The sequence below is a fragment of the Podarcis pityusensis genome (assembly GCF_964106645.2).
Source record: "Podarcis pityusensis genome assembly, chromosome: 8".
Taxonomy (NCBI): domain Eukaryota; kingdom Metazoa; phylum Chordata; class Lepidosauria; order Squamata; family Lacertidae; genus Podarcis; species Podarcis pityusensis.
The window spans coordinates 45,873,183-45,896,075 of NC_138033.1; the positions used below are offsets into that span (position 1 = coordinate 45,873,183).

The 22,893-nt window shown below is 42.8% G+C and overlaps 1 protein-coding gene across 2 annotated transcripts in view; it reads left to right on the forward strand.

The window, feature by feature from the left end:
* The first annotated feature begins 1,629 nt into the window (after nucleotides 1-1,629).
* CDH5 (cadherin 5) overlaps nucleotides 1,630-22,893 on the forward strand; it is a 32,668-nt gene continuing 11,404 nt past the window's right edge. Inside the window, exons 1-4 of one of the 2 annotated variants that reach the window (XM_081018463.1) lie at nucleotides 1,630-1,789; nucleotides 17,996-18,196; nucleotides 19,428-19,627; nucleotides 22,196-22,484. In XM_081018463.1, the coding sequence (XP_080874589.1) occupies nucleotides 18,190-18,196; nucleotides 19,428-19,627; nucleotides 22,196-22,484 (496 nt within the window). In that variant the 5' untranslated portion in view covers nucleotides 1,630-1,789; nucleotides 17,996-18,189. The remainder of the gene's footprint in view (nucleotides 1,790-17,995; nucleotides 18,197-19,427; nucleotides 19,628-22,195; nucleotides 22,485-22,893) is intronic. The other variant, XM_081018464.1, reaches the window with a different exon arrangement.

A 22,893-nucleotide genomic window follows, 5' to 3' on the forward strand; every position in this document is an offset into this window, starting at 1 on the left:
ATTTCCTACTGGTTTTTAAAAGGTTAACAGCAGCTACCACCACTGAAGTGGGGAGTTCATCTGATCAGGACTGTCACACTCCTTAGTGGTTAGCTACTCTAAACTCTGGACTCTGGGCAGGGGGTGGTCTTTAGATCACATTTGCTTTACTGAAGGGCCACGATTCTTCATAGGAAACCTTCTGGGGGCCACATGCCTGTGGTGCATAGGGCCAGCCATAAACAAGAAAGTGGATGGTGCAATGGGCGTGACTCTTTCCTTTGTTATGGTGGGCTATATCAGAGGTAGCTCTAGCGACACAGAGCTTCTGGAGCACTCCAGCAGGCACAAACACTACCGTGTGTAATGGGAGAGGCAAGGGGTTCCAGATTTGGGCATCACTTGGGGCGCCACAGAAATTTGGGACACCAAGGTCTGCCACGAGCTACATTTCCTGCCCTTCCCCTCACAGAACTACAATTCCCAGAGTGGTTCAAGAACCAATCCCTCTTCCCAGGGAACTCTATACAGTGGTACCTCGGGTTAAGTACTTAATTTGTTCTGGAGGTCCGTTCTTAACCTGAAACTGTTCTTAACCTGAAGCACCACTTTAGCTAATGGGGCCTCCTGCTGCTGCCGCGCCACCGGAGCACGATTTCTGTTCTCATCCTGAAGCAAAGTTCTTAACCCAAGGTACTATTTCTGGGTTAGCGGAGTCTGTAACCTGAAGCATATGTAACCTGAAGCGTATGTAACCTGAAGCGTATGTAACCTGAGGTACCACTGTATAACATTACGCACCATGTGGAGAAAGCGAATGTGGAGAACCTATGTTCATTCTCTCTGAATACTGGAATTTGGGGGCGTACAATGAAGCTGAACTTTCGAAAATTCAGGCTAGTATTTATTCACACAGCACAATACTGTAGTTAAGTCATGGAATTTGCTCCCAAAAGATGTGGCGACGGCCACCAACTTTGATGGCTCAAATAGAGGATTGGATAAATGAATGTAGGATAAGGCTGTCAATGGCTATGTTCCACCTCCATTGTCAGAGGTTGTGTGCCTCTAAATACCAGTTGCCAGGAATTACAAATGGGGAGAGGTCTGTTGCACTCAGGCCCTGCCTGTGGCCATCTGCTTGGCCATTGTAAGAACAGGATGCTGGACTAGATGGGCCTTTGGCCTGATCCAACAGGGCTCTTCTTATGTTGTTAAGGCAGCTCCCTTTGTTCCTCTCAGATTTCAAACCTTATACTCATGGCGCATCACTATAGAGAAATGCATTTTGGCTGCCGCATCTGCCGATGGACTGCAGTGTTTAAACTGACCCTTAGCTTGCCAAGGAAAATTGAGGAAAATGCAGGCCTCTCTTTCAGGGGTCTAATAAAAGTCGGGTGTTACCATTCTTACATTGTACTGATGTTAGATGATGACAACGATCCTGAAGTCTCTCCCCCACCCCCACCCCTCTCCTGTGGCCGGTCCACTGTGCTGCCTCTTTTGCGACTAGCTGGCTGAAGGTAAGTTGAACCAGTAATGAGTCAAAAAAAGTTTTTATCTGGTTTCCTCCACTCCCTTCTCTCCCTGGCATTAGTAAGGCTTGGAACAATAACAGGATGCAGGATGGGAAAAAGGCGGACACCCAGCTGGGAAACCTTGGAGACTGTAAAGCTGAACACTCCCTGTATTGCTTAATGCAGTGAAATAACGGATTTCACTTAGTTCTTTATATTCACTCTACTTTATCCAATTGAGGCTTAGAGGCTGATTTCGGATTCTCCCTGATTTGGAATAAAGCCCAGCCCAGGTAAGAAACGTGGTCTTTGGGGAGTGAGGAAAGAGAGAATTGTTCTTGAGATTTTTAAATCTGCTACTTAAAAGCAGCTTTGTCAAAGTTTGGTGGACTAAGGTTCCCTTTAAAACATTGGGGTGGAACTTTGGCCCTCCAGATGTTGCTAAACTACAACTCTCATCGGACCCAACAGGCATGGCCAATGGCCAGGGATGGTGAGAAGTGTCGTCCAGCAACATCCAGAGGATCAAAGGTTCCCCACACCTGCTTTAAAGCGTCCAATAGTCCAGGATGTACTTTTACAACAAGCTAGCTTTCTTGATCCTGCCATTGTACACAAACTGCGTTGCTGGGGAGGACTACCTGGAGTTGCCATAACAATCTCAGATGGCAAAGTGGAGGATTTGTGTTTTTGAGAAAGGATGTTCAGGTCCCAAGAACCCAAGCCGCTGCCGATAAAAGTTTAACAAGGAAATTGAGGGGTGGGAGAGAGAAAGACGTTCAGTTATCCAATGTGTACCTGGAGAGCCTTAATGCAAACGTTTCTGTTTGAGAGACAGGAAAGCTTTCCCCAAAGAATGCTAGGAGCCATAGTTTGCTAAGCATGCTGGGAATTGTTTTGTGAGGGGATTAGCTGTCTCCTCACAAACCTCAGCAGCCAGGGAACTGCAGGTGGTATAAGCATGCTTCAAATGTATCCTGTGTGTGTGGCCTTAGAACTAATATATGCCTTAAATTTTGTCATGTGGATCGGCACCATGTAGCTGATTTATGTTAAATGAAATAGCCTGAGTTAGACTGGGCCCATAATATAAAGAATGGGGGGTGGTGAGTGGACTGGGACCACAGCAGCAACAAAGACTTAAAACCACCCTTCCCTCATATCATGGTCCTGATCCAGCTCAGGAGAAACAATACCAGCTATTTATTTAACAAAAATCATCCACATAACACCAAACCATGTGTAGTATTCAATTAAGGTTTACTCAAAGTAAGCCTATTGTAATTGATGGGCCAAACCTAGTCATGTCTGTTCATTTCACTGGGTCTGCTATGAGTAAAACATATTTTTGTACCACTCTATGTAAAAAACATAATGTATACGTTGACACTTGTCTACTGTAAAAGTGTCAGATTTTCTTTCTAACAAATACTCTGCTAATATGTGAAAACACGGGCTGTAGCTTATTGCTGAACATATGTAGATGAATCAGAAATAAGACTTACAGAGTCAGATACATATGTGTATATATTGGCTGTTCTATCAAAAATTGATAAAAAGGCCTTGAAAGCTTGCTTTGATATCTTACTGGTTTGGGACAATAAACTGAGGCACAAGCCAGACAAGATGGAATTGCTCTTAACAGATGTTTCATCTGCCCAAGTGAGTGCTGTTCAGCCTCTTCTGGTGCGGGCTGCACTCTCCCTAAAACAGGGGTGTTGAACTGAGTCTGGCTAGTAAACCAGACCTTGACCTCTCGCAAGCCTTGTTGGTCACTTTGAAAGGTGGGCAGGGTTGTCAAACTTGTCAGTCACTTGACATCACCACGATGCCAGGTGAAACTTTTTAAACTTGTTTTCATTTGAAATCAAGTCAAAAGGGCAAAGTCTCAGGGGGTTTCAGGTTCTGCCAAGCAGCTGATGCGTGACACCTGCAAGCCCTGCTTTAATCCATCAGGGAGTCATGTCTTTACCTGCCTCATATCTGACAAAATATATGATGTCAGGATAGGTAGGCATAGCTTGGGAAAAATGGTCTTTAGAAAGCTTACTTAGACTTGCAGGACAGAGGTCCCCAGCCACCACACTTAAGGTTCAGAAAGGATAGGGAAGAGATTTGGTTCAGACTTCCTGAAATATGAGAATGAAAAATACAGCTAGTCTTCAACATCAGTTCTTCTCCAGAATTTTGCAATGTAGTTTTCCTATCCCTAAAAAATATGTACAAAGATGCATATAATAGAAGAACACATCTATATGTTATAATAATATTCAAAAATGCATTGTATTAGGGAAAATTGCACAAAAATATGAATATTAGACAAAACAGCCTACAAAATATGTGTGTGTTAGGATATTAGTATAATGCCTTATAGAGCTGTTGTAATGACAACTGAGAAAATGCATAAAAAATACTTAGAGCACTGCAAAGAGCTATGCAGTCTTTTCTCTATTGTTAAATACATATATTTTAAAAACTGATATATGTTTGGAGAAAAGGGTTCTGATTTGTTTTTAGTTCTCAGATGAGCAATTCACTTTGTCAGGTTTTGGGAAATGAGAACACACATCAGCCCGGAATAACTGGTTAGTTTCACGTATGCAAAGTCCCAAGCTGTTTTAGGCTTCAAACATTCATGTGAAGATTATAGCAAAAACTGTACAGATTCAAGTCTGAAACTTAATTTATGTAGGAGCAGGAAGATGCATGTATGCATTGAATAGGGTTGCCAGATGTTCAGACCCCAAGATGCAAAGGGGCAAAGAGCTTGTGAGCAAAGTGGTGGAACCTGGCAGATCAAAGGGGGCCCTTGTGGAATGGGGCAAAGTGGGGGTTCTGTGGGGGCAAATAATTGCATGTGGAAGGTCAAGGCAAGATCTTCACCATGCCCCATGTCATGAGGTGGAGCCTGATGGGGTTGGAGGAAGAGGGAAAAGCAAATGGCAAACATTCTCAAACTTGGCAGAAAATAGCAGTCTTGACTCAGAACCTTCACCCTGAGATTTTACTCCATTCCCTGGAGAGCCCAAAGGTCGGACTACACACTCTGGTCCCTTCCAGATGACCTGTTTATTGACCCTCCATCCTGATTTGTTTGCAGAGAGATCATTGGCTACTTAATGAGCATTTGCTCTCATTTGTTTACCATTTGTTCATTTGTCAGAGCAAGTGTTATCCCACACTTTCTGAGGCGTTTTCCTATAGCTTTCCTTATGACAAAAAGTTTATGGGGGGGTTGTGGGGGCTGTTTCACAAGAGCTGCCAATCAGTTTTAATTGCACAATTTGAATTAGCTGGTACGTGATCAAAAGCCACCCCAAAGGAGTGATGGCATGGAAATGCCTTGTGTGTCAAGAAACTGAGACCTGGATTCAAATCCTCAAGCAGCCATGAAGCTCCTGGGTGACCTTGAACTGGTCATCCTATCTCTCTCTCAGTCAGGTTTGTCCTGAGGATAAAGCGCAGAAGACCTTGTACACCACCTTGAGCTCTTTGGAGGAAAGTTGGGGTTCCATAAATAAAATAACAGAAGAGATCAAGGGGTAAACTTTCACTTAAACAGTTAACAGTCTGCAAAGAGCTTTGCCAAGCTGAATAGACTTGCCTCATATCCTGCTTTTGTTGAAGCAAAATGGAGTAATTGAAAACAGGATATATGTAAAGGGATTTGTATAGTCTTTTTAACCTTTGGAGGCATTTTTGATGGATTGCCTTTGCCAAGTTGAATTGTATGAACATCAGATACTATTTAAAGAGAAATCCCTCTCTTTCTTCTCTTCTCAAGAAAACAGAAATCACATGGCTTCCTAGCATAGTGGTAATTGGCATTTGAGTGCCCTTCTTCAACAACAGAGGGAGGAGATGTTATTTGGGTGTTTGTTTGCATTTGTTAATTTATGCTAGATGGGGGAAAAGCAGAAGCAGGTTGACTTTCTTGCAGAACAACAAACTTGACTGCAAAGTGCAGGAAAATCTACAAACATTCCCCTTCCTTTTAGGGTACCCATATGTTCTACTTCAGTTGTCTATTTGAAAGAGTTGCCTGTTTGAATTGCTCAAAGTCCAGTCCAGCACCAGTTTAAAGAAGGGAGAGTAAGTTGCTAAGTTGCTCACCAACAATTAGCACCTGGATAGCAAACAGGGGTCACCTGACCACAGACTTCCACACTGTGGCAAGAGGTATTCATAAATGACTTGATGGGTGGGGCAGAGCTGCTATGGCAGCTTTCCAGCATGTGGGTGGCTTGTGCCTCCCAGGAGAAGGAGGGGTGAGGTGATGGGGAGTCGGGCGTTGTGCAAGCGCACCAGCAGGAGTGCCAGATTGCATTTTACACCATGCTGACCTCTCCACCCACTCAGTAAGCAACAGTAGCCCACCTGCTGGGAAGCTAGCATAATGGCTCTGCCTCATCTAGTGAGCAGCTTTTGGAGGTACTTTTTTGAATGACAGTAATTGTTTTTTCCATTTCTAACTCTCCATATGCATTGGCATATGCAAATTGTATGTAGACCTGTATACTATTTTGTCCTCTTTTTTTGATGGTGCATAAGTGATAGCGGTGATAGCGGTGGGGGGTAGGTTCTTACAATGCAATCGATTTGGCTGGGTGTACATGAATAATGGGTGTGAAACACACACACACACACACACACACACACACACACACACACATATTCCTTTTCAAGCTAGGCATAGTCTGAAAAAACATGAAATAGCTGAACCTAAGCAAGTTTGAATTTGGTTAGTACCTGGATGTACGACTGCTTGTTATGCGTCCTGAGTTTGCTGCCTTGAGTTCCCTAATGAACAAACTGCACAAACCATTGCAACCAAAACAGATAACCATGGTCAGATTTTGGGACAAGCATTCATGCTTTAGTAACCCCCAAAATGGACTTCTTCCATTCACTCTACATGAAGCAGTCCTCTCTAAGCATCCCAGAAACTTCACTTGGAATAAAATGCCACATCAGACTTCTCACTGGGTGGAGTATTTCACTCCAGTATCACTCAACCTGTCTTTGCTACATAAGCACATAAAGCATAAGAAAAGGGAGCATGTGGTCCTCCAGAAGTTGTTGGCCTGTGGTCAAGGATTAGGGGGATTGTAATCAAGCAATCTCCAGGGGGCCACAGGTTCCCCACCCCGGAAAGAAGAACAGCCCTGCTGGATCAGACCCAGGCCTATCTAGTCCAGCATTCTGTTCTCACAGTAGTCCACCAGATGCATACAGGAAGATAACTTCTGAGAAGGAGTAGGAACCCCATCAAAGAAAAAAGGAGGGCGTATCCAGCATTCCCCCCCCCCCCATTTTCTGACTTCCTCTATGCTTATCTGTACACAAACAGAGAAATGTGAAAGCCTCCTTATCATTTGCTGGCTCAAGGAAGTTCCACCAGTTACCCTGGTGCTCCACGGGAGATCATCAGTGCTCCTAAGAAACTATCTTATATTGAGTTGAAGCATCTAGCTCAGTATTGACTACAGGCAGTGCTCTCAAGGGAGCGCCCCCAACCCTGCTTAGAGATGCTGGGGATTGAATTTGGGGCCTTCTGCACCCGGAGCAAATGCTATACCACTGACAATGAGATCTTCCCACTTTTTTCCTGTTGGGGTTGGGGGGAATCCTAGAGCTATGATCTCCTGCAATCTGACCTGCCCTCCTCATACACCACTGCCTGCTAGATTAGACCAGAGGCCTATCTAGTCCAGCATTCTGCTCTCATAACCACCAATGGGAAGCTGGCAAGCAGGACATAAGAACATCAGGAGAGCCCTGCTGGATGAATCTGCCAGTTTTGGTTCTCTTAGCTCTTAGTTCTCACATGAAAATTTTCCATCATTTTAGTTCATTTATGCAAGATTTCACTAATATGCATGTTTCTACTAGCAGTTTCCCCTAATTTCATGCATTTTGCACGTTATTATTTCTATTTCCCCTAATATATTCATTTTTGTACACGTCATTTGGCTCAAGAAACACACCACAAAATTCAGAGGGTGAATTTTGAAGGATCCCTGCATTTCAGTTCACATATTGTTTTGAGAAATGTGAATTTAGTTGTTGTTGTTGTTGTTTAGTCATTTAGTCGTGTCCGACTCTTCGTGACCCCATGGACCAGAGCGCGCCAGGCACTTCTGTCTTCAATTTAGTAGCTTCTCGCTAAAATTAGAACAAACCTGAATTCCCTGCCCGATCCCTACCCAAGCTACATTAATCCATTGTCTTTGTCTTGCCAGGGATAGAATAGCGTGACCTTTAGGTCTCCCATAGTATCCATTGAAATCACTGGAGTTTCCATTCTTCTGCCATCTGCAGGAAGCCAGCCATCTGGCCATCCTCTGCCCATTCCTCACTTCCCAGTCAGCTGATGGAAACCTTCTGACAGCACAGAGCTGGAACTGAACACGTCCGCAGAATCAGGGTCACAGTTTCTCATTCTTCAAATTTTAAACTCAGTTCTCCACAGTTCTCCAGCAATTTGAGAGTTATTGTTATTTTTTAATCCTCATGAAAACTCACCAGTAGTTTGGTGCGTATTTCTCCTAATAAACACATTTTTGTATGCAGTTTCCCTAGTGTACTCATCTTTGCAAGCAAATTCCTCTAATGTAATGCATTTTTTATGTTATCTTCATGGATATCTTCATTTTTATGCATGCTTCCCCCTAATATATGCAGTTTCATAAACACTGGTTGGTTGGACAAGTGTATCACAAAATTCAGGTAAATGCAAATTTTGAAGGATGACTACATTTCAGTCCTTGTATTGTTTCAGAAAGTGTGGATATGATAAATTCACCTTTAAATGTGAACTGAACCCAATTTCTTCCCCATCCCTACTCCTGAAGAACCTTCGTGAATGGTGATATGTGGTTGTTACAGACTAACCACTCCCTTTCAAAAGATCGGTTTTGTAGAACTATTTTACAAAGCCACTCCAGCTATGAACTTTCTTCCTGGCACTCAGCACACTTTTTGCTGTGCTCAGAGCTCTTGGGTGCCAAAAAGAACTCAAAGTGGGTGGAGATGCAAAACAATGTGATCTCATGAACAGTAAGCGGCTTGCAAACTGTTGGCTGTTACCCTCTGTCAGCTCTGTGCCAAACTGTAAATGTTGTATCTTTTTCTAGCTCGCTCTCAACACCATCATCCAGGCCAAGAAATCCTAATAAGCACAGGTTCTGTTAAGGATCTGAATGTGAAAAGCGTTTCCTGCTGAAATAAGTAAAACTAAAAGCAACTGTGTGATCATAAAGTAATTAAAGCTATGAGGCCACTCATAGCTAGTTTACAACATAGTATAGGCATTTCCTTTGCTAGGTCATATTTATGTACTCATGAAGCAACATGGGTACAACAGGGCCACACATTTAGATCCATCCCTGAGATCATGCAACTCTTCCCAGTTTCAAACACATGGATAGGGTTGGGTGAATCTGGACCTCAAAAACACATTGAAGGTTTAACATTAAAAAATACTTTCCCCTGTTCTATCTGTTAGCAAAGTCATTTAATTAACACAAAGTCCAGAGAGAAAATACCTGATATCATTTTACTGAGCAAAACTGAACAAAAATAGTAGAATTTGAGGAGGAAGGAACAGAGAGGTTTTGTCTTTCTTTCTTCAGGCCTTGCAGAGAAATTTAATTCAGTTCACATTATAAGCAGAATTTATCACATTTGCACTTTCCTAAATACTATGAAAAGTGAAACATAGCCTTCCATTGAAATTTGCACTTATTCAAACTTTGTAATGCAATTTTCCAACCAACCAGTGTTTACAAAAATGTATATATTAGGTAAAAGTAGGCATAAAAATGAGTATGTTGATGAAAATTACATACATTACATTTGGAAAACTTGCTTGCAAAAATGTGTACATTATTCAAAACTGCATACAAAATGTATTTATTAGGAGAAATTTGAACTAAAATGCTTAATAATTTTTATGAGGATATTTTAAAAGAAAATGTGTAAATTGCTGCAGAAATGCAGAGAACCAAATTTAAGGTTGGAAAAATGAGAAACCAGGAGAATCAAAACTGCCAATTCCTTCCATCTCAATTCCTTAGGTTCATGGATCAATGAAAACATAAGAACCCTGTTTAATTAGGCCAAAGGCTCCTCTAGCTCAGTATCCTCTTCTTACAGTGGCCCACCAGAACTTTGATCAAGACAGTGTTCCATTTTCAAATTGTAAGCTCTGTTTTATTTGGGGTGCAGGGGCAGAGAGCTAACCAAAAGGAATCTAAGGTGCCTTGAACTTTTTTGACATGTTGTGATAAGTGCAAAACTGCTTAGTGCAGCATTTTATGGAATGAACTAAGATGACCATTTCTGCTGTTGCTTCAAAGTCCAAAGGCACTATAACTCATCTGGTGGGTGTAATTCTCTAGCAGAAGCAACAGGATAAGGTATTGCCATTTCTCATTTTTAATGCCTTTATTTCCTTTTTTGCCTGTTTTAAAATAGACCTTGCATGAATGTTGTATGCCTATATCAGGAATGACCCTTTTTGGTCAAAGGTAGAAATAATTACCTCTAGTAATTTTTAAATAACTAAAGGTTCCTTTAATGCACACAGAGAACTAGATGATGTTTTCTTCGTAACTTTTGATGGTCCATAATTATGAGCTAATCAGACATGCCTGATGTGGAAGCTGGAGAGAAATAATGTGGCAGTAATAAGAACTCAGTAACCGGAGACTGAAATCAAAATAGTCACTGTTGTAACCCTGGAAGGCGTGATACAGAATCTTCTTTCCAGGGTTGCCTCTAGACTTTCATTATTTTGCAATGGAGCTTAGTTTTGAGCACTTAAAGTGGAGTGTTCAGTCATCCTGGGGCAACAGTTCCACTTTTAAAAAAGGACTTTTGCAGTTAGGAAAGTGACAGAAATATGCTGAACAGTGGGTGATGAACAATTGATTGTGCTACAGCCTGTATAGTGAATGTAGAGAGAGGCTGATTCTCCCTCTAATAAGAATTCTTCATGGAAGATCTCCTGAAGATCTCCTGTTTTGCTTATGGGATATTTCCTCTAAATCACTGAGAAGTTGCAATAAATAAATAAATAAATAAATTCTGACTTCAGTGAGGATCAGAAGAAATTTTCTGCTGGCTGCTTGAGAGAGAGGAAGAAGGAAAAATGGAGACTGTAAATGCATCTGCTTTTAATTGTTTTAACTAGTCATATGTTTCATTTGTGCATCTAATTTTATTGATCTGTGACTGCTGTAAACAATTCATTCAGTTAATGAGAAGACTGTAAGCACCATGCAGGCAAATCAGGATGACTGCTCATTGTCATATAACGTTGCAGCAAACAAATCATAATGAGCGCTCAATAAAGACCGGATATAGTACAACTTCTGTGTAAGCCTTGGGCAAGCAAATCAGGATGAATGCTTGATTAACAGGGTGCCTAGTGAATCTCTGATAAAGGTTGGATATGTCACTCTCTGTGGTAAAGGACCACAGATCAAGGGCTTCTCAATAGTCCACTTCTTTACTTGAGATGTGGCTTGGAATTCTCACCACCGACCAAGGTGGAATGCTTCTAGAGAGATGCAAGTGTCTGTGTGTATTGTTTGGTTTCCTTGGAATGAGGGACAGCAAATACTGTGGTGTCTTTAGGATATATGGTTTATTTGCACATATTTACAGCCTGAGCCTACAATGAAGGGGCTCACAGATCGGGTCCTCCCTTAAAAAGGGCACGTGTTGCGGTGAGACCTGGCAACCAAACCCTGTGTTGTGGATGGGTTTGATTGAATAGCCACAACACCCAATTGGTACGTCCCTTGATGCTGGGTTTAATCAGGCCAATGGGATGCAAGCTAAACGGATCAAGGGACCTATATATACCTATGCATGTGACCCAGAGCTTCCTCTTTCGGTGCATGCATCGGAACACCCATCCACCTCTCCCTATATTTAGGACTGTGCGCTTGACCTTGTTATGCCATCGTGTGTTGTCTGTTGTTGGGATAGGGGCACGGCAGGAATTTTCCCCACTTGGCTGGTTGGATGGTGCCATTTGGGTTTCGCCTGCCACGTAGCAAATCATCACAACTTGTAAGGTTGTGGATAGGCTCTGGTTCAGGTGATAGGGATGGGGGAACGCTCTCGCCATCCCTATGTGAAGGGTATTCTGTTAAAGGAATCCAGGGACTCAATGATTTGGTCAACCCTTTGAGGGCATTGTACCTGTGCCTGAGTCCAGGGGGCATTTGGGTGGCGGAGATAGCCTGTTCCCAGCCTTCCGCTTATCCAGGTGTTCACCCTAGGCTCACCTATGCTGGGTCAGCACTACCTGCAATGGTGCAGGGAGCTAGTCGAACCAGAGCCTATGCAACCACTCACTTGCTGTAATCAATAAAGTTGTGGCCTAAATTCTGCCAAAAAACCAAACCAAAATTTGAGTCTTGTCTGAATTTATTTAAGGGGAAGGTTTAAAGGTCTCAACATGCAACATTAACACCCCAAGAAGTTCTTGCTTCTCCCATAACCACAGCCTTGGATCCCAGGAGAAATCAGGCATGACTCTGTCTCTCAGCTGCCCAACCTGCTTTTAGCCTCTAGCTTGCACACACCTAAGCTGGGACTTTTGTCTTTCTAACTACAAGCCAGCTGGGGGAGTGAGGTACCCATTTCCCTTGTGTCATAGAGACACTTCCTTTGCCATCTTAATGGCACATACTTAGACCATTACCTCACCAGGAAGCTGGCCTGCCTATTTCAGCAATTGAATCCTTGTTGGATCCAGGAATTAGAAGGGACTCAGGCATATAGCCTAGCCACTCCCCACACAACACTAATACAATAAGGTAGTTGCTCAAGTTCATAGTAAAACACAATCAAGGCTAGTCATTGTACTAACGCTAGCTTCTGAACCGCCTTCAATGGCAACTTCTTGTAAAGCACATGATAAGAGTCAATCTTTGAGATCACCTGATCATGAATGAAAGCACTACCAGATCTCTGGCATCGTGAATGGAGAAGGGGACTGAAGAAAGTTGCATGTATAAAAGCTGACAGAAGATTTTGGTTGGGGGAGAGGATACAGATGAGGTGCAGAAGTGTAGTAAGAGTTTCTTTGCTCCTTGGCATGGTGTTCCAGAAAATTTACTTAACACAGCAATTTCCTAGTCAGTTGATGGCCTTCTGGATACATACAGTATATCCCAAATGTCCTGTTATATGTTTATTCTGAACCCTCATACATGCCCAGGTTGCATAAGAACCCTAACATACCCTTTTTGATGCGAAACAGAGTGTTGTATGTGGAGACAAAGGTGCATTGTTCTAAAAGTGTGAGTATTCCAACCCTTATACCCAAAAAAAGAACTTTCCACAGCAAGAACTAACAAAAGAATTATTACAAGGAAAAGAGAGTAGGCGTACTACAGAGACAGTAAACCATGTGAGATAAACATAGACATATACACCATGGCAGCATTTTACTGTAGCTACATTCCTAGCACTCCCGCTTAAAGATAAAAGACCTTAGGATCCTAAGAGGCATAAGCATAGAGAGTGAACATGACGTGTGTTATGGGACTCATGAAAAATAAGGATAGAGGCAAGATTATACCTTATCTAGGAGGCTCTGGACCAAAAGTCAGAATGAAGATTTCTATATCTGTGAGAATTAAGCTCTCACCTCTGAAACCATCACCTTGTCAGGCAATAGGAGGGGTGCCTAACACCCCAGAGGACAGGATCACACTTCAAAATGACCTTGACAGATTAGAGAACTGGGCAAAAACAAACAAGATGAATTTTAACAGGGAGAAATGTAAAGTATTGCACTTGGGCAAAAAAAATGAGAGGCACAAATACAAGATGGGGGACACCTGGCTTGAGAGCAGTACATGTGAAAAGGATCTAGGAGTCTTGGTTGACCACAAACTGGACATGAGCCAACAGTGTGACGCAGCAGCTAAAAAAGCCAATGCAATTCTGGGCTGCATCAATAGGAGTATAGCATCTAGATCAAGGGAAGTAATAGTGCCACTGTATTCTGCTCTGGTCAGACCTCACCTGGAGTACTGTGTCCAGTTCTGGGCACCACAGTTCAAGAAGGACACTGACAAACTGGAACGTGTCCAGAGGAGGGCAACCAAAATGGTCAAAGGCCTGGAAACGATGCCTTATGAGGAACGGCTAAGGGAGCTGGGCATGTTTAGCCTGGAGAAGAGGAGGTTAAGGGGTGATATGATAGCCATGTTCAAATATATAAAAGGATGTCACATAGAGGAGGGAGAAAGGTTGTTTTCTGCTGCTCCAGAGAAGTGGACACGGAGCAATGGATCCAAACTACAAGAAAGAAGATTCCACCTAAACATTAGGAAGAACTTCCTGACAGTAAGAGCTGTTCGACAGTGGAATTTGTTGCCAAGGAGTGTGGTGGAGTCTCCTTCTTTGGAGGTCTTTAAGCAGAGGCTTGACAACCATATGTCAGGAGTGCTCTGATGGTGTTTCCTGCTTGGCAGGGGGTTGGACTCGATGGCCCTTGTGGTCTCTTCCAACTCTATGATTCTATGATTCTAATAGAGATCTCGCCCTTTCCTTGGTCTGATCTCCAGCAGAGTGCTAAAACTCAGAGGGGTGTGAAGTGGGGTGGAAATTGTTAGAGCTTTAGGGTGCTGCCCTAACCTGTGCAAAACCTGTCCTTGAACATGATTTGGGGTCTCATATACTTGCATGTAAAATGGGAGGGAAAGTGCTGACTTGGAAAAGGGGACAGGAAAAGATTCCTTACAACTATAAAGTTTAATGATTGTTCCTCAAGATTATCATGGTGTCTATGGAGGTGAGCAGGGCAAATTCATACGTTCGGGCAAAACAAGCTTTATCTTACTATTTCTAAGTGTTATCAATTAAGCCTTAAATGGAATCGGTGTTTGTTTGAAATCCAACTTACAAATGCCTGAGGAAACTGATTAGCAGGTTTTCCTGGTGGCGAAATAGTTTATCAGTATATGCTTCCTTGCAATCAGTCAAAAAGCCTGATGTTTCATTCTACATCACAAGCAGGGTAAGGGGGTCACTGAGAGGTTGATACTTCAATATAACACAAGCAAGATTGATGCCCTGATCCATAAAAATGAACCAAAGAAAAGTCATATCAAGTGTCCCTAATTTCAGCCTAGTGAAAGTTAGAGACAGAAAGCAAGACAAAACACTATTTAAGACACACACACCCGCCTTAGTTAAAATGCTTGGGAACTTCTGAAAATAAGAACCTTCCAACATTACAAAATGTATCCTTACATTAAAAAAAACCCAAAAACTGAAAGGACTCTTTCAATGAAAAAAAAAACATCAAACTCCTTTGTAAATGCAAGCAGAAAATTGGTTTCTTCCAGTAATAGCATTCTATTTATGTTAGGAGTTGCAATAAAGCCCTTTGTCTATATAACATAAATGCATTGCTCATCCAGTCATAGATGCCTTGTGGTGAAGAAAAAAGCACATATATCTGAAAGTGTCTTTATTATCTCTTTTAGCTGAGTATCATGAGGCTTCACTTACTGAAGTAATATTCACTCATTATCCAAATCCTCTGTCAACACTAGATTGGTAGATGAGATTGTAACCATGCATAAATGGAAACTAATCAAGTGTGGTGCCCATCATATGTAGATTCAGGGCATGATCCACAACCTCATTCTGTGTCTTTTATAATACCAGCATACCTTTCCCAACCCTCACCCATACAAGACTATAGAATAGTCTTTGTTTTGCTCATCTCTGTATAGGGATGGAGGGGGAAATTCAATTCAGTTCACAAATAAAGGCAAACTTACCTTGTTCACACTTTCTAAAATAACACATACACTAAAATACAGCCATATTTTGAAATTTGCATTTCTCCAAATTTTGGAATGCAGTTTCCAGCCAAGTAATGTAAACAAAAATGCGTATGCTATGGTAAAATGTGTCTGGGTTGCATATATTTGTGGGAAATAATATACAGAGATGCGTTATATTCAGGGAAATAGCTCTGCAAAAAATTGTATATCAGGAAAAATTATAGACAAACGTGTTTATCAGGTGAAATTTGCACTAAAATACTGGTGAATTTTCATGAGGACATTTAAAAGGAAAAATTGCAAAATGATGTGGAAACATGAGGAACTGAACTTGAGAATACAGTGGTGCCTCGCAAGACGAAATTAATTCGTTCCGCGAGTTTTGTCGTCTTGCAGTTTTTTTCGTCTTGCGAAGCACGGTGTCGGGAAAGTTTTGGAAAAGCTTCAAAAATCACCAAAGTCTTTAAAAACCTCAAAAAAGGCTACCACACCGCGTTCTATGAGTTGCTCCTTGAAGTCAAGTCGCAACTGTATTAATGGTGTTAAGAAAAAGGAAACAAACTTGCAAGACGTTTCCGTCTTGCGAAGCAAGCCCATAGGGAAAATCGTCTTGCGAAGCAGCTCAAAAAACAAAAAACCCTTTCGTCTAGCGAGTTTTTTGTCTTGCGAGGCATTCGTCTTGCGAGGTACCACTGTAAGGCTATCAATGGTTACAAATCCTGATGGCCATGTTCTACTTCCACTGTCAAATCTCTGAATACCAGTTGCTGGAAACCACAGGAGGGGAGAGCAGTGTTAAGTTCATGTCCTGCTTGTGGGTTTCCCATAGGCATTGGGTTGGCCACCGAGAGAACAGGATTCTGGACTAGATGGGTCATTGGGCTGCTGTCAGTGTGGTTCATGATATGATGAGTCCTGCCCTGAATGAAACAGGTCTTTAATTTGATCCAGCAAGGACTCCCAGCTCAGTGGCAGAGCTCATGTGTTTTTTTGTGTGTGTTTGTTTTTTAAAAAGTCTTAGGTTCAGTTGTTCTAATCTTCAGGCAGAGATGGGAAACTCTGAAACCTTGGAAGGTTGCTATCTGTCACTGTAGATGAGAGTGGGGAACCTGACGCCTGAGGACAGCATGTGGCCCTCCAGGGTTCTCGGTGTGGCCCTTGGGATTCTCCCCAGGCCATAGCCCTCATTTGTCCTGCTCCATGCCCTCTGAGTATTTTTGCCTGGCTGGAAAGTGTCCATGGACTGTGATAACACATCTCTATTCAGGCAAGCAAGGGGGGGGGACTTTTGCATGACTGGAATGTACCCTACTGTACAAAGTTAGGAGTCCCATCCATTGCTTCGCCCACTTTTGCCCACCACTGGCATGTGCCCCCCCAGAAGGCTGCCTATGAGGAAATGCAGTCATTGGGCTGAGAAATGTTCCCCACCTCCACTGCAGCCAATAACAATGTAGGTGGACCAGTAGCCTGATTCAGGGCCCTTCCAGACTTTCTTTCTACTGCACATTCATGATTATTTTTACTAATGACATGATCCTGTTTTTAATACTATTTGCACCTGCAAACCTTTAGGGACGATCAGACTGATTCACTTCAAATCAGTGCATATCTGATAACTTTCTACTGAGATCCCGTAACTTTTTATACCACAGATATGGGGGGGAGGGGGTTGCCCCACGTTTGTTATGCTACAACTCCTCCAGACAGCAATAATGCAATAGCATTGGGGAAGTGTTGCAGAACAAACTAGAGCAGGATAAATCCACCGCTGGTTCTCTACTGTGTCAGTGACATGTTGCAGAATATACCCACTGCAACAGAACACCAATATGCAGGGGCCCAGAGTACAAGCCAGCTTCCTGTGTTCTCAAATTACTGGCAAGAAGGGATTTGCAAGTGGAAACATGCAAGTTCCAAACTTTTTGCTCATGATGCAAACGTTGTAATATTAGAGGAATCTTGTGGCTGGTTTGGAAAACCTCAAGAGAAATGGTATATTGGCTTCAGCAAGCAAACTGTTCCAGGGAAGAAGGGGCTGACAATCCAGTTCCCAAAAGTCAAGAAGAGACAAATGTATTTTATCTGGCGACACAAAGTCTGCTCAAAAAAGCACTTGGAGGAAGTGAAACCCTTTGCAAGTTTTCGGAGTGTAAAAAGAAAGAATGTGAATGAAATGGAAGGAAAGGGGCAGACGAGAAGTACTGTAGCCATCTTTTCAATGATGCAGGGAAGCTGCCGTTTTTGGGGTCAGAACATTGGTTCATCTAGTTCAGTACTGTCTACACAACCTGCTCATCTCCCCCTTGAGTTGAGCATGTCCTACACACAACTCAAAGCCACCAGTGCCCAGCATCAACTGCCTGAGGCAGACACCTCACTGTGCCTAATTATAGGACTGGCCCTGAGGTGGTGTTTCATAAATTATAATCAATAAATGTCACCTGGTATCAGGCATGTTTGGAATGAGAATGCAGTGATGTGAGCTTAGATAGACCACCACTTCCACACCTGATAAAACAATGCAGCTGCAACCCCATCACACCCATGATTCATCAAAATCTGGGCAGGTTAAGGTAATCCCAAGAATAAAGGCTCCCATAGTATTTAGATGTATTGTGATATACCAGGGTCCTCCAGATATTGCTGACTACAGCTCTCTTCATTTCTTAGCACTGGTCATGCTAGCTGAGCCTGATGGCAGTTGGAGGCCCACAATAGCTCACCACCCACAAATTTCACGTCCCTTCAATTAACTGATTTCAGTGTGTCCTCACTCTGTTTATGGCCCTTCATGTTGAACCATCAGACTTTGGAGGCCCGTAAAACTCCAGGCTGGTTCAGACATTGCCAAGAGGTGCAGAAAGATGGCAGGTGAGAGACTTGTGCTTCGGTTTCTTCTCTTAATGTAATATATTTAGTTATTAGTTCAGTTAAATTGATTGTTTGTAGGCTGTTTTCCCAAAAAAGCTGCCTAAAATACCACACACCCTTTGCTATTTTACATTGCTGTTTATTTATATGCTGCCTTTTGACCAAAAAAAGGCCATCAAGGCAGCTCAGAAAGAGTAAACAAATACATGCAAATACAATAATGCAAATGCAAAAGTGATACGATTCAAAGCAAAATCTTAACATTTCAAAAGTATTCAAAACCCAGCATATCTGTGTTCCTGTCAAAAAGAAATACTTAAGCAGCAGCTTTGCCTTATAAGGGTCAGTGAGAGCCAGTGTGGTGTAGTAGTTAAGAGCGGTAGTCTCGTAATCTGGGGAACCGGGTTCGCGTCTCCGCTCCTCCACATGCAGCTGCTGGGTGACCTTGGGCCAGTCACACTTCTCTGAAGTCTCTCAGCCCCACTCACCTCACAGAGTGTTTGTTGTGGGGGAGGAAGGGAAAGGAGATTGTTAGCCGCTTTAAGATTCCTTCGGGTAGTGATAAAGCGGGATATCAAATCCAAACTCTTCTTCTTCTTCCCAGGCAGGGGGAGTGGGGCAAGGCAGATAGAAAATCTGCTTGAAGGCTCTTTTGGAATTTTCTGCGGAATATGTGGTGATTGCCACCCAATGGATAGTTGTAAGGGATGGGTAGAAAAGTTCAAGGATGAGGAGGCTATCATTGGCTACTAGTTTTGGTGGTGATATACTACAGTGGTACCTCAGGTTAAGAACTTAATTCGTTCTGGAGGTCCGTTCTTAACCTGAAACTGTTCTTAACCTGAAGTACCACTTTAGCTAATGGGGCCTCCCGCTGCCACCACACCGCTGCCACGTGATTTCTGTTCTCATCCTGAAGCAAAGTTCTTAACCTGAAGCACTATTTCTGGGTTAACGGAGTCTGTAACCTGAAGTGTCTGTAACCTGAAGCATCTGTAACCTGTGGTACCACTGTACCACCAAACTTAGAGGTGGCATGCTACTGAATGGCAGCTACTAGGGAGCAACAGTGTGAGAGGGCTATTGTCCTCATGCCCTGCTTCCCAGAGGCATCTGATTGGCCATTGTTGGAAGCTGGATGCTAGACAAGATAGGCCTTCAGGTGCATGGGGAGAGTTTCATTGGAAAGATCCCAACAACATCTGTAGTCATTGTTTGTATTGCTTTACAGGGCTTTCTTCCACAGAGATGGCAAGATGCTGCCTTCTCCTTCTTTCTTTGACGCTGGTTCCCACTAGTGCTCATGGAGAAGATTTCACAAGGACTGCTGTTAACAGCAATATTAACAAGCGCATAAAGAGAGAGTGGATCTGGAATAAAATGCATATTATCGAAGAACACAATGGGACTCTACCACATCATGTTGGGAGGGTAAGAATATATTTGTTGAATTTCAGTCCTGCCCATCCTCCGAAATGAATGTAATTTTTACCCTGTTCTTTTACAATTAACGATTGATGAACCATCAATTCATAGTTCAGTTGTAAAGGATGTGCTTTATATGCAGAAAGGCATAAGTACAATTCCCGGAGTCTCCAGTTGAAAGAAACTATCAACGGCTACTAGCTAGGATGGCTATGTTCTGCTTCCACGGCCCAAGGCACTTGCTGTGAATACTGTTGCATGAAGGTCTTGCTTTTGGGTTGGCCTCTGCAAGAACAGGATACTGGATCAGATGGGTCATTGGCTCTTCTTATGTTCTTACAAGCAGGTAACTAGTGACGAGGAAGATCTCCGCCTATGAGTTGCAGAGTTGAGATAGATTGACAAATTGTCCAGCGTGGTATGAAGTAGCTTCCTATGTTTTTCCAAATTCCTTATCATTTCTATGGTCTGCCTGTGTGCCAGCCTCTCATCCAACCTGTGGCTGCTGTTGCTGAATGCCAGCTCAACTCTGAGAAGACCTCGCTCACTCATGATCTGATTATGGATGAGGAGGCCAATCTGGTCTGTATCACTGAGACCTGGGTGCTCCCCTGTGTATTCAGTGCAGTATCAGGGAGGGGGAGTTGCTGTGGTCTATAGAGATTCTCTCTCCCCCTTCAAACTTTCTGTCCAGTTGGGGGGGGGGGGAGATCTAGAGTGTGTGTTCCTGGCCCTGGGCAATTGGGACAGATTGGAGATTCTGCTTGTTTACTGCCTGCCTCACTGAAGCTCAGTCCACAGAAGACTGAGGAACTGTTAGTGGGTGGTTCCCTACACGGGATGGCTGGGAGGTTGCCTACACTTGATGGGGTTGTACTCCGTCTGAAAGAGTGGGTATGCAGCTTGGGGGACCTTTTAGATCCATTGCTGTTGCTTGAGGCTCAGATGGCATTCGTGGCTTGGAGTGCCTTCCATCAGTTTCAGCTGGAGACACTGGAGCACCCCTATCTTGACAGGGATAGCCTAATGTCTGTCGTCTATGCTCTGGTAACCTCTAGGTTAGATCACTGTAACACATTATACATAGGGCTGCCTCTGGAGATGGTTTGGAAACTTCAGCTGGTGCAGAATTCAGTGGCCAGGCTTCTCATTAGGGCAAGACAGTTTGAGCATATAAAACCAATCCTGACCCGGCTGTATTGGCTGCCAATTAGTTTCTGGGCCCAATTCAAAGTGCTGGTTTTGACCTATAAAGTCTAAAATGGCTCAGGACCGCAATGCCTCAAGAATGTCCTCTCTCCATATGAACCAAGACTGAGATCATCCTCTGAGGCCCTTTTTCATGTGCCTCCTCAACGAGAGGTCTGGAAAGTGGCAACACATGAACGGGCCTTTTCTGTGGTAGCTCCCCACTTGTGGAATGGTCTCCCAAGGGAGGCTCACCTGGTACCTTCCTTACATATCTTTACGTGTAAGGCAAAAACATTCTTCTCCCAGGCCTATGGCTAATTAAACAATTTATGGCCTTTTAAACTGGATGGGAAGGGATATTGCTTTTGTTTGTTACTATGTTGTGCATTTTTGCGTTTATATATTGGAAACAGCAAGTGATTTTCAGATGAAGGGCAGTATAGAAATTTAATAAATAAATAAAATAAATAGAAATAGAAATTATTCAGCAAACATTAAACAAGTAGTGCACACCACAGCAGTTCCAGGAAATTATTTTGCCCATGAATCTACATGAAAGTACCTAAAGCCATGAAAGCTGGCAATCTATCATTTTCTACGAAGCCCTAGTATTATAGCACTATGACCTTTCTGCAAAGCTTAGATGCATTTGCGGGTCTGAGAGCTAACACAAGCATGTTGAGAAGGAATCAGATATATGCTGTTCCTTTCTTGTAAGACGAATGAGCGAACATACAAAGGAAGGAACTCTCTTTGGGGACAATTCCAGGAAAAGAGAGGAAGCTTCGCCATGTCCTACAGAACAAGCTCACATTAGCAGACAGTACTTGCTGCAGTACTCACAGCCTGTCAGGCAAATGCACTGATCCAGAAAGGTCCCCTTCACTTCACTATGACAGCCTGACAGAACCCTGCTAACATCCAGGGAGATGAAAACATACAGCTGCCTCCATCAAGGACACCATCAAACTCAGCAATGAACACCATCTGAAAAGCTTTGCCTGAGTCACATGCAGTCAATCGAGGGGATTTCATAATGTACTGTTCCATTTGACTATATTGTTGTATGCCACCCCTATCTCCAAGCGGGACGAGACTCTAAGGGTTCCAGGCAGCTTACCCAGGGTTTGTGTTTTCTTTTGGAAATAAGGCACAGCAAAGACTTTGGTGTCCTTATATAAATATGGTTTATTTACACATATATACAACCTGAGCAATGGGTTTTATAAGTCCCTGGCCATTGGCTAGGCTTCCTATGGCTTCTGGGAGTTGTAGTTCAGCAACATCTGGGGACTGTGTTCCTAGGATTCCTTACTGACTGTCACAATTTTGTTCTGCTTTCACATTTTAATTCTTATTTACAGACTTTGTTGTACTTTTTAGATCACATCAACCATCAGGAATCCCAATGCTAAATACGTTCTTGAAGGGGAAGGTGCTGGGACTCTGTTTAGAGTCGAAGACAGCACTGGAGATGTGTCTGCAAATGAGAGGTTGGACCGAGAGAAGAAAGCTGAGTACCACTTGAAGGCTCACATTCTTGACCGTTTCACCAATAAGTCATTGGAACAACCCTCCGTGTTTCGTATCATAGTCTATGACATCAATGACAATGCCCCAGTTTTTGTACAAAAAGTGTTTAATGGTTCTGTTTTGGAAATGTCACCACTAGGTAAGCTCATCTCTCTCTTTTAAAAAATGCTACTGTGCTTGCATGCAAAGAAAGGGTACCTTAGGAGAAACTAGGCATGGGGAGTCACTTTCTGCCCAAGGAACAGATTCAAACCTAGCCAACCTAGGACCCTAGAAGTTGTTTCTCTGCCCAATAGCAGGCAAGGCGAGAAGTGAAAAGGGAGGGGCAGAAGTCAGCAGGTTGAAAGGCCAACGAAACAAAAAGACCAGCAAAACATTTTTTTTTAAATGCAGATTTTTTATTATTATTTTATTTTATTTTTATGTATTCTGCAAACATTTTACATATTCTTAAATTTAAGTCTCCTTTAAGGCTTAGTCTTTAAAGCATCTAAAATGAATGTAAGATACATAAAATGTTAATTTTAATCAGGGGAAAGCCACAGATA